We start from the raw sequence: 11,871 nt of genomic DNA on the forward strand, positions 1-11,871 counted from the left end.
TTCTTTCTTTCTTTCTTTCTTTCTTTCTTTCTTTCTTTCTTTCTTTCTTTCTTTCTTTCTTTCTTTCTTTCTTTCTTTCTTTCTTTCTTTCTTCTTTCTCTCTCTCTCTACTGGCATCTCTGATGGAAAATCGGCTTGCATTTGATGAGTGACTAGCCCCTCCGGATACAAGAGCAAGAACCTCTCCTTGCTTTACTTAGAGGTGGAAAGACCTCTGAATAACAGAAGGAAGCCTGTCCTGTTAGGGTCAAGCGTGAAAATGCCCAAACACTGCTAAGTCAGCCTCTCTACTTCGCTAGGCATTTCTGGGATGCACCGACAGAATTTTCTCCAACGGCAGAAAATGTTAGTGTGACTTCGGCAGCTCACACCAGTCGTGAAAGAGAGAACTTATTCTTAGATGTGGAGGGAATGGCTCGCTTCCTTCGAAAGGACATAATCTGACCCAGGGACAAACAAATGCTCAGAATAACAATTCCTTTTAAGGACACACTGGGACACCTCCCGGACACTTGGAAACTTGTGGGTAGTGATTTCTAAAACGATTTTCCTCTCACCCAGGAATGTTGGGAGGAAAGCGCTCTCTGGGCTTAGTAGCGCTGTAGATATAAGCAGAGAGCGACTATTACAAAAGATTCCCGTCGCTCCTCAAAGATACCAGATCAAGCTTTCCTTTAGTTCTGAGGGTTTAAGCAACGGAAAGGCGTCGTCTAGGCTACTAAAGAGAAACAATATGTTTTGCTACTGCTTTCTGGAAAATGACGATATTACTAATAATGATAATTAGCAAAATAAAAATTTCTCCCCTCTTGCATGAGAGAACCTGCTTCGTTCTCTCCTTCCTTTCCTGCCAGTGCGCTGCGGTAGAACATCTGGGGGCATCTGTCTCCAGAGATTGTCTTTGTTGGCGGCAAGGTAATCACACCAATTCCCTAGTCCGGTCCCCCTGCCCTCCAACCCGCCACCCCAGCATTTCGTTCATTTGTCTGGTTGTCTGTCCTTTTCTGCATCCCTCCCTTTCGCGCAGATACCCACCTAGCAGCGAAAAGGAAAACGTCGGGAGCCGAGGCAAGACGAATACTAGGAATTACAAAATCATTCCAGGACCAAATACCTAGAAGACTAGTTGGAAGGAGCCCTAGAGATCTCGGCTTTGCCCCAGCCATATAAATGCTAACCCTGCCCTGGAAAACAGCGGAGAGGTGACTATTTATCAAATAAAGTAAAATGTTTTTATCCTCCTGACAGCGAAGTCAAAAACAATCCCCCCCCACTCCCATCTCTAGCAAATGAAGGGTGCTGGGAGCGGTCTTTTCCCTTCATTCCATGATTTCGCGACCAAAAAAAAAAATTATTTGGGTCTCCCATTTATCAGCTGTTTTCAGTTGAAAATCCACAACCTAACTCCACTCAGAAAACCATAAGGAATTTAGACATCTGTCTTTGAATTTTTAAAAATTTCATACACACCAGGGCATACATTCAACAAATGAAAAATAGATTTCCCCATCCTATTGCCTTTTTATTTGGTGGCTTGTTTAATTCTTTTCCCCAACATCACGGGTTAGTAATAGTAGATTGAGGCCTCCATAAACATCCTGAATATTTCACACTGAGAACCTCAATGGCGGTGATGCTGGCGGCGGCGTTGGGCGCCTTCCTCCGGCCATAGCTCAGGTACACCCAACTCTGGCTGGCTATGCAGCAGGGGGAAAGGCCTCCCTCTCCCACCCGCACTCAGCCTCTTTGCTTTTGTTTCGAGCAAAGCTTTTCTTTGCAATCTAATTTGTTCATTTCTTCCCGACAAACTTGTCTCCATGCGTCACCCTCCCATCTCCATTCCGATACACCTTTTCAACTTATCGCAAAGCCCATTTTCACAAGTTGGTCCATTGGTCGTATTTGGTAGAGGGATGGAGGGATGAATTTAGGTCACCACGTACAAGTCTGCCGAGGTACAAACACTTGCAGCGATTTCTAACTCAGGCACACAGTCAGCAGCAAGCAGTGTGTCCTCTGGCTAAAATGATATTTTTCTAAAGGAAACCCAGAAACCGAGACAAATTCGAATCCTTTATTGTGGCTTTTCTTGTCTTTTAAATACTTCTCCTCGCTAAATAATGTGCCAGATCCCCTCCAGGGACCCCTAGCAGCCATACTGCTAATATCCACTCTCCACCCCCCACCTCTCCACCCCATCATCTTTAGGATTCTGGGATTTTTCAAGTTGGAAGAGATTTGGGAGATTATCTTAGTCCAACGCCGGCTTTTTTACAGATGTTGGTATGTTTCCATTGTAACGGCTGGAAGTTCGAGTCAGAGCTTGGTACTGTAACATCCCATGCATACAGATTCCCATCTCCTTCCCGTTCAAGCCAATAATAAGGTTCGTCTGTGTAAGGGCTCAGACACCCGGCCAATATTACAAAGTTAATTACTGCCTTCTAGCTCCCGATGGCTTGGAATGCTGAGATCTGACCGGGATCTATTCCATCTTAATCCACCGCACCAAGAGGGCCCTCTTGACAGAGAGCTCACGGAATAAATAAATCACTGGGCCTCACAATTCAGATCTGAGTCAGGGCTGGGCTTTCTCTGTTGCAACACTACTCAGGCAGCCTCCTCATTTAACCCCCTGATCCATTTTAAGTTTGCCTCAAAGGCTGCCCTTCCCACCCAAGTGAGACAGAAAAGAGCCGAATTTTTGCCTTGTTATTCTCCCTCCCCGCCCCGCCCCCCAACCCATGTTGGCCATGGTTGATCTGCCGGTACACCTTGGTCTAGCATCCGGTTTTCGGATTGCTTTTACCAGTACGGAGAGTCTTGGACCCTTTCATTTTTTTTTTTTCTTAAGGCAAACATGCTCTGTGCTATTTTAAATAAGGGTTACAAGCAATATTTAATGAATAAGATCTTTAAGAAAGGCATGAAGTTTACAGGCTCCACTAAAAGTACAGTACTTGGGAAGAGGGGGGAGGACACAATTACGACCAAAGTCAGGTTGTACACAAACCTATAATATGCCAAAAAGGGAACTGGGAACAAGTTTTGAAATGGGAATTCAATTAGCACAAGAAAAAAGACTAAAAACAAATTTAGCAAGGAATCAGGAATGTCAAGTACGGTTAATGCCGGCTAGCTGTTTGTCTCACATGTAATATATGATTCCTTATTTTACACCCCTCCTTCCCCCCAAGCCCATCTACCCAAATTGCCCCTCTGCTAAAGAATCCATTGGTAACAAAGGAGTTTGTGTCCTTTCTGATCAGTGAGCTCTCTGGAAATCATAGGCACCACTGTCTCTGAGCAGGCCTTAGAAAGAACGAGGAATCTATAGTCATGGTCACTCACAACATTCCTTCTCTTGTGATCAATCAAGCCAATACCAGCCCCTCTAAGCCCAAAGACCCTAGCCTTCATTCATTTTACTTTTGGAGATATGTAGGATTGCCCCTCAAATAACCAGTGAGTGCAAGGACTCCAGAACCACAGGCCAATAAGGAAGCACACAGAAAACAAGCATGTTGTGATTGTCAGCAACTCTAGCAGCTAAGTCACAAGTCAGCACCATCCCTATCCCTGTCCCATTTATAAGGTCCACGACCACACGACTTAACTCTAGCACACACAGAGACGAAGGCACCCAAGCCTCAGCGGACCTTCGCATCCTGAGGACTAACTGGATTGTCTCAGTCTAGATGGGAACTATTTCTCCTAACTGCATAGATGCCTGCCTATCTCAAAGTAGCTCATAAATGATGAGAGCAGTCACGAATTGTGAGCAAAAATTATACTCCTTGCAAAAGTCCCTTTGCTGAAAAGAGAACATAGGGGTGGGTGGCCTCCACCCAATCTTTGTCCCAAGTAGTTTGGCTCTGCTTTGGTAAATCAAAGGGAAGCTGCCCTGCCCTGCCTTGGCCAGGTCAGGATCCACCTCTACAACCCACGAGGACTGTGGATGACCAGATCCTTGGGTAAACAGACTCCATCAAACCTTGGTATTATAATCCAAGGGCCAGTGATTAACACACACAGACTGCCCACAAACAGAAACAGAAAGGCAAGGATTCACATCCAGCATACATACACTGCCCACCCACAGGCAGTAGGGAACTCTCTCTCTCTCTCTCTCTCTCTCTCTCTCTCTCTCTCTCTCTCTCTCTCTCTCTCTCTCTCTCTCTCTCTCCCCCTCCTCCTCCTCTCCTTTCCTCTTCACTCCTCTCCTCTCCTCCCCCCCTCCTCCACCTGTCCCCTCCAAGGCAGAGGAGCCAGGGATTCACTTTGTGTGTCTGAGTGTGGGTGTGGGTGTTCACTCATGCATTTGTATACCACTGCCAGAGGGCCAAGGGCTTTACATATACATCCAAAGTACCATATTCAAAAGGGCAGAACTTCACACACATACACACACATCCATACACTTTGTATGTCGGACAAAGAAACAGAGGGACTCACACATTATACAAAGGAGCATCCGCAGATGGGCACATATACAAATATCCATATACAGCACCCACAGAAAAGTAAGTATTTACAGGAACTTATACATATATGTTCTTATACACACATCAACGGGATGCAATACAGATGGGCAGGAGTGCACAAACACAGTAATGCTACTGGAAGGTTCTAAGACAAAGCTATTTTTTAAATGGCTTTATTTCCTGATGGAAATAAATCATCATCATCATCATCATCATCATCAACATCATCATCATCATCATCATCCAAGATCTGAAATGCAAACTCCTTGCTGACTCTAGTTCTATGAAATCAATGAGAGAAGCAACAAAAAACAAGCATTTCTCAACCCAAAGCCCAATTCCAGTGACAGCAGCCAGATTACATTTCAAAACTCTGCTCTACAACCTCTCCGTCTCTCTAGCAAATGACAGTGGCCCTCCATATTTCACATGCTTTTAGTCTCTAGATAAAATCCAATATGTTCATCTGAATGGAGCCAAGTGACAAAAATAGGCACACACAGCCCACTTAAGCCCTTCAGGCTTTTTCTCCACAGACAAATAAAGCACATTAATAAAGAACATTTGTGAGCCAGCTATATGATCTTAGCTGACCAAAGAGGGCCTGGGAAGGTTTGTCACCTGTGCCTGGAGGACAATGGAAGGAGATTCTAATCTGACATGGTTTTGGGGGTTAGGGGATGTTGCCTTATTCAGTCGTGCCTACATACACCTGGATTGCCTCAAGAGAAAATTTTAAATGGAGAAACCCAAATAAAATTTGAAGTTCAGAAGACTAGGCGGTCTGCTATGTGCTAATCATGCCTTTTTTCTAATCTGTCTTAATGAATTTGTAATTTAAAAAAAAGTACACAATGTGCTCCTACCACTCCACTCAATTAAAAAAAAATCACAATTCCCTTTGTTTTGTATTTGAAAAGCATCCACTTTTGTATTTTTGAGTCCAAGTGCTCTCCCACTCTCTTTCCTTTCTCTCCACCCCCCCATTCTTCTTTCACCCATTTCCCCCTCTTTCTTTCTCTGCTTTCCTTTTTTCTCCTGTCATTTCTCCTCCTTCCCCCACTCTTCTCCTTCTCTCTTCTGTTCCACTCTTTTCTCTCCCCCAACCCCCTTTCTCTACCTCCCCTTTTCTCTCTCCCTTTCAATAAAAGCAACTCCCATAGGGTTGAATTGCCAGAGAACCAAATCATTACAGTAATTCAAACCCGGATCCTAAAACAGTTCCCTTCCTGCTCCTCAGTTTTGCTGGGCCAGATCCTCTTGCGTGTTTAGTTGGAAAGGAGCAAGTATTCCCCGATTTCCCTCCTTTTAAATTTGTTTCTGAAAAGAACTGTTTCCATTAAGCAAATTATCTACCGCTAGAGCAATGCCTCTTTGCCGGCCTGCTCAAAAGGCGTTTTTTCTCCCCTGTTCATGGCCCAGAGTTGACAAACCGACAGAAACTCCCTGCTCTCTCCCGGAAAAAGAAAAGGCCCCGCATGGCACAAACGGCTCCCGAGCAAATGCCAAAACATGGATGCTCCCTTTTCCACACCCCTTTCCTCCTTGGCCCCAGCCTGATCAGGTCCTTGCCCCTGGCAAAGTTATTGAAAGCGAAATAAAGGGAAAGTCTGGCCTGAATTTAGAGGAGACACTCCGAGGCTGAGGCAGTTTAGGGCAACGAGGGGAAAATGTAGTAACCGGGAGACAGAGAGGAAAAACTCCACCCGTCAAAATTAAGGCACAGAAACTGCGGAGGGGTGCGCTGGCTAGCACCCCATTTAAGGGGGTACCTATGACCCTCAGCGAAGGATTCTTCTATTCGGGTTGCTTCCCTAGGGCTTTCAAAGCCAAGACCTGGGCCAAGAGCCAAGCTGGACAGGCATAAAGTGCAGTAAGAAGGCATCACTCCACTAACTGGAGTAACCATAGCCTCATCGCCCAAGCCTCCTTGCCCGGGAGGTTGTCTGTCCTAGAACTCTGGCTCCCTCAGTCGTTGGGGTCTGAGTCTCCGGGAAGACACAGGTTTCAAGGGAGGGAGTTCCTGGGAAGCAAGGGAGACAGCCCTTAGAAGCACTCACTGTCCTGGGACCTGGGGTCTTGGGATTTTCGGGTACTGCATCCTTGGGGCCACGGGAGCCCAGCCTGCCTGAAAGTCAGCAACACTCTTTACCTGAGCCCCATGGCTTCAGTTACAGAGGCCTGGATTCTGTATTATTATTATTATTATTATTATTATTATTATTATTATTATTATTAGTTTGGTTTTTTTCCATATGAAGAAAAAAATTTTAAAGGAAGGTTTAAGGGTCCTTTCCTGGTCATCCCCTGAAGGGTTAGCTGAAATGCTTACGCCCCTCTTCAGGAACCCGGAGCCAGGGTCCTACCCAGTCCCAGGGTCCAGTGCACGAGAAAGCCTCCCCCGACCGGCGCTTGGGCATTGCAGTCCTTGGTCCGGAGTCCCGGGCCCGTCCCCATGGAGACCGGCCGAGCCACTACAGCTATGAGCAAGCCCGGCTCGGAAAAGGGCGGGCGGGCGGCGGCGGCCCCTGAAGCCGAAGGACAAAAGGGGCCGAACCGCCCTTCCCTTTGTCTCGGGCCGGGCCGGGGGCAGCTCTGAGTTGGTGAAGGAGGAGGGGGAAACAAGACCCCAGGTCGGTGCGGGGGCGGCCGGCGGCCTCCCTGCTTCATAGGGCGCCAGGTCTTTAGGAAACCAAACCAAACTGAGCCAAACAGTCTCTGAAGTCAGAGAACTAAGAAATCTGGAAGCCGGGCCTCTGCAAAGTGTGAGTGGGCCAGTACTGATACTCCTAGGCTAGGGGCCTGAGGAAAAAGCCAAGAGGCTCCTTGTTGCCACCATGGAGCACGACAAGGCATAAAGAGCGGCCTGGGCATTCCCTCCAGAGGCGCAGGGCTTGTTTTGGCCTGGCAGAAGACCCTAGTCTCAGAGAGCTTGAGTAGCCAAGGCAGGTGAGCTCCTTGTAGGAGGAGGGCCCAGGGTAACTTTTCCTCACAACCCGAAGGTTGTGAGGGAGGGAGAGAGAACTCTATGAAAGAGTACGATGTTGTGGGGACTTATTTAGAGAGGGCGCCGGGGGTCAGGCGGAGTTGGGGTAGGAGAGTTCTCAGCTCTCTCGAACCCCTACCTAACGTGAGTGATGGGACTATCAAAGGTTCCTGGACCTTTGCAAGCAGAGCCCAGAAGGCATGTAGGGCCACTCCTACTCAGTCCTGAGTCCCGGGGTTCAGCGAGGGTAGGACTTTAATCCTGGGATGCTAGAACATGGTTGGTGTGCCTGCACTGCCCCCGTGGGAGCTCAGGGCAGTTCCCTCTGTGCCCTGCCCTGGGGCTCAAAGCTCGGGCTCCAGGGAGGCTAACCCTGGGATGTTCTGTCCCTGCGTTCTCTCTGCCTTGGTGGTGGCAAATGGAAGAAGAAAAGTAAGAGGTGGAGAGGAAGAGGAGGATGAATAGAGAGGGTGAGGAGAGAGAAGGAGAAGAGGCTCTTACTGTTGGTAGTCCTGTTTGCAGTAGAGTTTCCGATCCCGGAAGTAGCAGCTGGTGGTGAGAGCTTGCTGACACGCAGCGCACTGCAAACACTCCTCATGCCAGGACGACTCGTTCACTCGCATCAGGAAACGATCCGAGATGGGCCGCTGGCAGCCCTCGCAGACCGCGGGATGCGGGCAGTCCGAGCCTGAGGAAGGGAGACAAGAACGGGGTGGGGGGGAGGAGGATCCGTGAGCAAGGACTGAAGAAGGGGAGGAGCGGCCAGATACGGCCTTCCCTGTGCAGCCAGCGGGTGCCAGACTCCGGGCTTTAGGAGCTTCCCGGCTGGAGCAGAGCCGGCCAGCACCGGCTTGAGGGTTCAGAGCTACGGCGAACTCTGAAGGGATGTCCCCTACCCTAACCCCCATGCTCTTGGTCCAGCAGACTTTGCTCTTAGCCCAAGCCAACAGGAAGAGAAGGTCTCTGCACATTAAAGGGGTCAAAACGCCACAGTCCCAGTTATTCAGGAGAAATGCCACTAACTTGCTGAGTGACCCTGGGCAAGTCAGTCGGCCTCTCCGACTATAAAATCAGGAGATTAGGACAAGATGAATCTTTAAGGTTCCTCCCATCTCTAACATTCTATGGTTCTATAAACTCCAACACCAGGACCCACGTTATCAGTCGGGTCCCTCTCCGACAGCGGCTTAGAGTAGGGCTTATTCGGCTTCTGTCTCCAGTCAATGACACGAAACTTTGGGGGCCGCCCCTACCGCCCGCCCCCTTCCTTGCAGCTAGGGACAACTTTCAGTTCCAGAGCCCTAGTTTCAACCCAGTGGATGTTTGGAGGAAATAGGGCAAGGAACGACCAAACTACAGCTGCGGCTGGGGAATGCCCCTTTTCATCACCCCCCCTCGTTTCATCCCCTCCCTCCGCACTCACCCAGGAGCACCCCCAAGGTTGCGGGCCCGGGGCGCAGGGCGTGCTCTTCCATCTTGATGCCGTCCAGCATCTTGGTGCAATCGGTCTGTCCACGGGGGAAGCACCTCTCCAGAGACTCGGGACCTGTTGCTATATCCATGGGGCGCTGACGCGGGGCTAGCTGTGGACTCGAGGGTCCAGGAGGCTTGGTGGTCTGCTTCTTTATTCCTCCGGACCAGGAGACTACACGCGAACCCCGGTGGGGCTCGAGCCAGACTTCCCTGGAAGATGGGGATCAATTTCTTTTCTTTCCTTTTTAAGCGTTTAAAACGTTTCGCAGGACCCCGGAGAAGAAGCGAGAAGAGCGGCTTATTCCTCTGGGTTCTGGCCGTGGTTCCGGGACGCGGGATCTGTCCGGTGTATGTACACACACGCACACACCCACACGCACGCGCGCGCGCGCACACAGATACACATGCACACACACACACACACATACACACATGCACACACTCCCGTCTCTTCTGTCACCTGTTTGTCAGCAAAAGCTCCCTGGCTGCGGCGATGGCAGCAGCAGCCGGAGGAGGAGGCGAGAAAGCAGAGGAGGAAAAGAGGAGGAGAAGGAGGAGGCGGGCGAGGGGGCCCCACAGTGCTGGCCCCCGAGGGCTGAAAGTGGGGGATGCCAGGCTGTGCCGGGCTGTGCCGGACAGGACCCACAATCGGGTCCTGGACGGAGCGGGGGTGCTGGGCTCCCGGGCGCGCTCTGCACACTATTAATGTGCCATGGTGCGCCCGAGGAGCCGCTCAGTTTAGAGCTGGAGCTGGAGGCGGAGGGATACTCCCGGGCCGGGAGCCGCCTCACCCCTCCCTCAAACTTCCTGACATTTGAACTCCATTGGTGCGTCTCGTATCCCTGCGCTAGGATGAGCCGTCTTCTCCACGTCAAATAGTGCCGTCGCTGGGCGCCCCCCCAAGGGCTTGCTGGGCCTCAAGAGCGCAGCCAGTACCGTCTAGGATCCGGAGCCCTGATGCTGCTGGCTCAAGCCAGCGTGGACGCTCAGAAAAAACGAGAGCAAACTCTTTAAAAAGTTTTTACTGTGTCTGTGTTTAAAAATTCCTCTTCCCTTCTCTGTCCTAGCCCCACCCTCTTGGAAAATTTGGATGGGGGGAGGAGAAGATCGACAAAGTTTTTTTCTTTCTCTTTTTTCCCCTTTCTTCTTCTTCTTCTTTTTTTTTATATAAGAAGGGGAAGCAAAAAGATATGTGACTCGGAGAAAGCTCAGCGTTGGAAGACTGCGAGGGAACGGGGAGCGTGGCTCCTCTGGTTCTCGGGAAGGGGGCAGTGCCAGGCAGAAGCCGAGATGTCGGGGCCAGTCGCTGGGAGGGGACCCAGGGCAGGGGAGGTAGGTGTCGAATTCGGACTCTAGCTGAGTTTTAGAACCCTATTGTAGAAAGGGAAAGGGAGATGACCCAAAGCGGTGTTGGGTACGGAGTGTAGGGGGGAGTGAGGAGGGTAGGGTCGAAAGCTCGTTGTGGGTAACCAGGTGCCCCAACTTGTCCCAGGGACAGTGCCCTGAGCTTTCTTTAGTTGCGCCTGGAAAAGACGAGTCTTTCTCTCTTCTCCAGAGCAGCTTGGATTCCGAGGTCGCCGAGGTCCTGGTAGCTGATGTTGGATATAGGCTGCTGCCCTGGGATCTAGGGGTCGGACAGAAGGAATTTCCTCACAGTCCTGCTCCACCACTAGAGAGGGGGAAAAAACGCAGGGGTGGGGGGAGGGAGAGGGAGAGGGATGGGGGGGAGAGACAGAGACAGAGACAGAGACAGAGACAGAGAGAGAGAGAGAGAGAGAGAGAGAAGATAAGAGAGGGAAAGACAGACTGGGAGAGAAGAGGAAAAGGGGAGAAAGAGATACAGATTAGCCCTGAGCCATGGCTAAGCATGTGGAGCCCACCGAGAACTTTACTCTGGGACTCAGTTCAGAGTGAAAACTGGGAACCTGGCCCAGGTTGATGGCAGTTCGGCTTCCCTCGATCTCTTTCTCCCTAGCTCAGTTCCCTGTGGACTATGCTGACTCCAGACCTTAACGCACTGACTGGAGAGTGAAGTTCAGGTTCTACTGACCCGCTTCCGTCTGAACAAGGAGTCCGGAGTCCAGTTCTAAATTCTCCAGGCTGCACCAATTGGACGTTGTTGTGATCTCAAAATCTCTCCTGCACCGATACTGATCCTTGACCTCTTTGCCCTAGCCTTGGAGGAACCAGGAACGGTTTCCTCCAGGGTCTGAGGGCTCTTTTTGGGCTCCCTAGCAGTCTGAACTTTGAGCCCTAAAATCTCTAGTTCGATCACAGACGCTGCTGGGCGAGAGAGATACAGCCTCTCTCCTACAGATCACAGTGCATTTGCCCTGGGGATTTAGCGGAAAGCCGACAGCACCTCTGGGACTCGGGAAAGGGGTGAGGAGCTGGGAGGATAGCAGTACGAAGTTACAGCCCGGGCCCACGATTGTGTAGCGAGTCCTAAGCCTGCTTCCTCCGTCTTGTTCCTGTGGGTGTCCACCAAAGGTTGGCTTTAAGGAGCCGCAGGGCGGAAGGGATCGGAGCTGGGAAAAAGGGGAGGCGTATTTCCTAGCCTAAGGAAGGCCAGAAGACGGATCTAATTTGGGTCCTGCCTCAGCCTCAGCCAGATTAACTCCCTAAATGTTGGGAGAGCTCCACCGAGAAACTGTAGGAAGATGCGAAACTCCTGTCACAAGTCTTTTAGAGACTAGGTAGCATTCTGAGAAGGTATCTAGGGAGAATGTCTAAATGGTGAGTGGCTCTCATGAACCTCTGTTCTTGCAGGTCTAGGGTGTCCTTTCCGGGCAATCATTCTCACCTTGCAGCGGGGAAAGGTAGGAAACAGGCTAGTAAAAGTGAAGGCTGCGGAACTGCTCGTTCTCTGCCCGACACCTTGCCTGCAGGGGGCAGCGGGATGTAGGCCACTGCTGCGGGCGGCTGCGG

At 50.3% G+C, this 11,871-nt stretch overlaps 1 protein-coding gene across 3 annotated transcripts in view; it reads right to left on the reverse strand.

Moving 5' to 3' along the window:
* LMX1B (LIM homeobox transcription factor 1 beta) overlaps positions 1-9,349 on the reverse strand; it is a 184,789-nt gene extending 175,440 nt beyond the window's left edge. For all 3 annotated transcript variants that reach the window (XM_044664226.1, XM_044664225.1, XM_044664224.1), the window contains exons 1-2: positions 8,894-9,349; positions 7,972-8,158 (exon numbers count right to left, since the gene is read on the reverse strand). In XM_044664226.1, the coding sequence (XP_044520161.1) occupies positions 7,972-8,158; positions 8,894-9,032 (326 nt within the window). In that variant the 5' untranslated portion in view covers positions 9,033-9,349. The remainder of the gene's footprint in view (positions 1-7,971; positions 8,159-8,893) is intronic.
* Positions 9,350-11,871: the final 2,522 nt, after the last annotated feature.

The sequence above is a fragment of the Gracilinanus agilis genome, chromosome 2 (genome assembly GCF_016433145.1).
Source record: "Gracilinanus agilis isolate LMUSP501 chromosome 2, AgileGrace, whole genome shotgun sequence".
NCBI classification, from domain to species: domain Eukaryota; kingdom Metazoa; phylum Chordata; class Mammalia; order Didelphimorphia; family Didelphidae; genus Gracilinanus; species Gracilinanus agilis.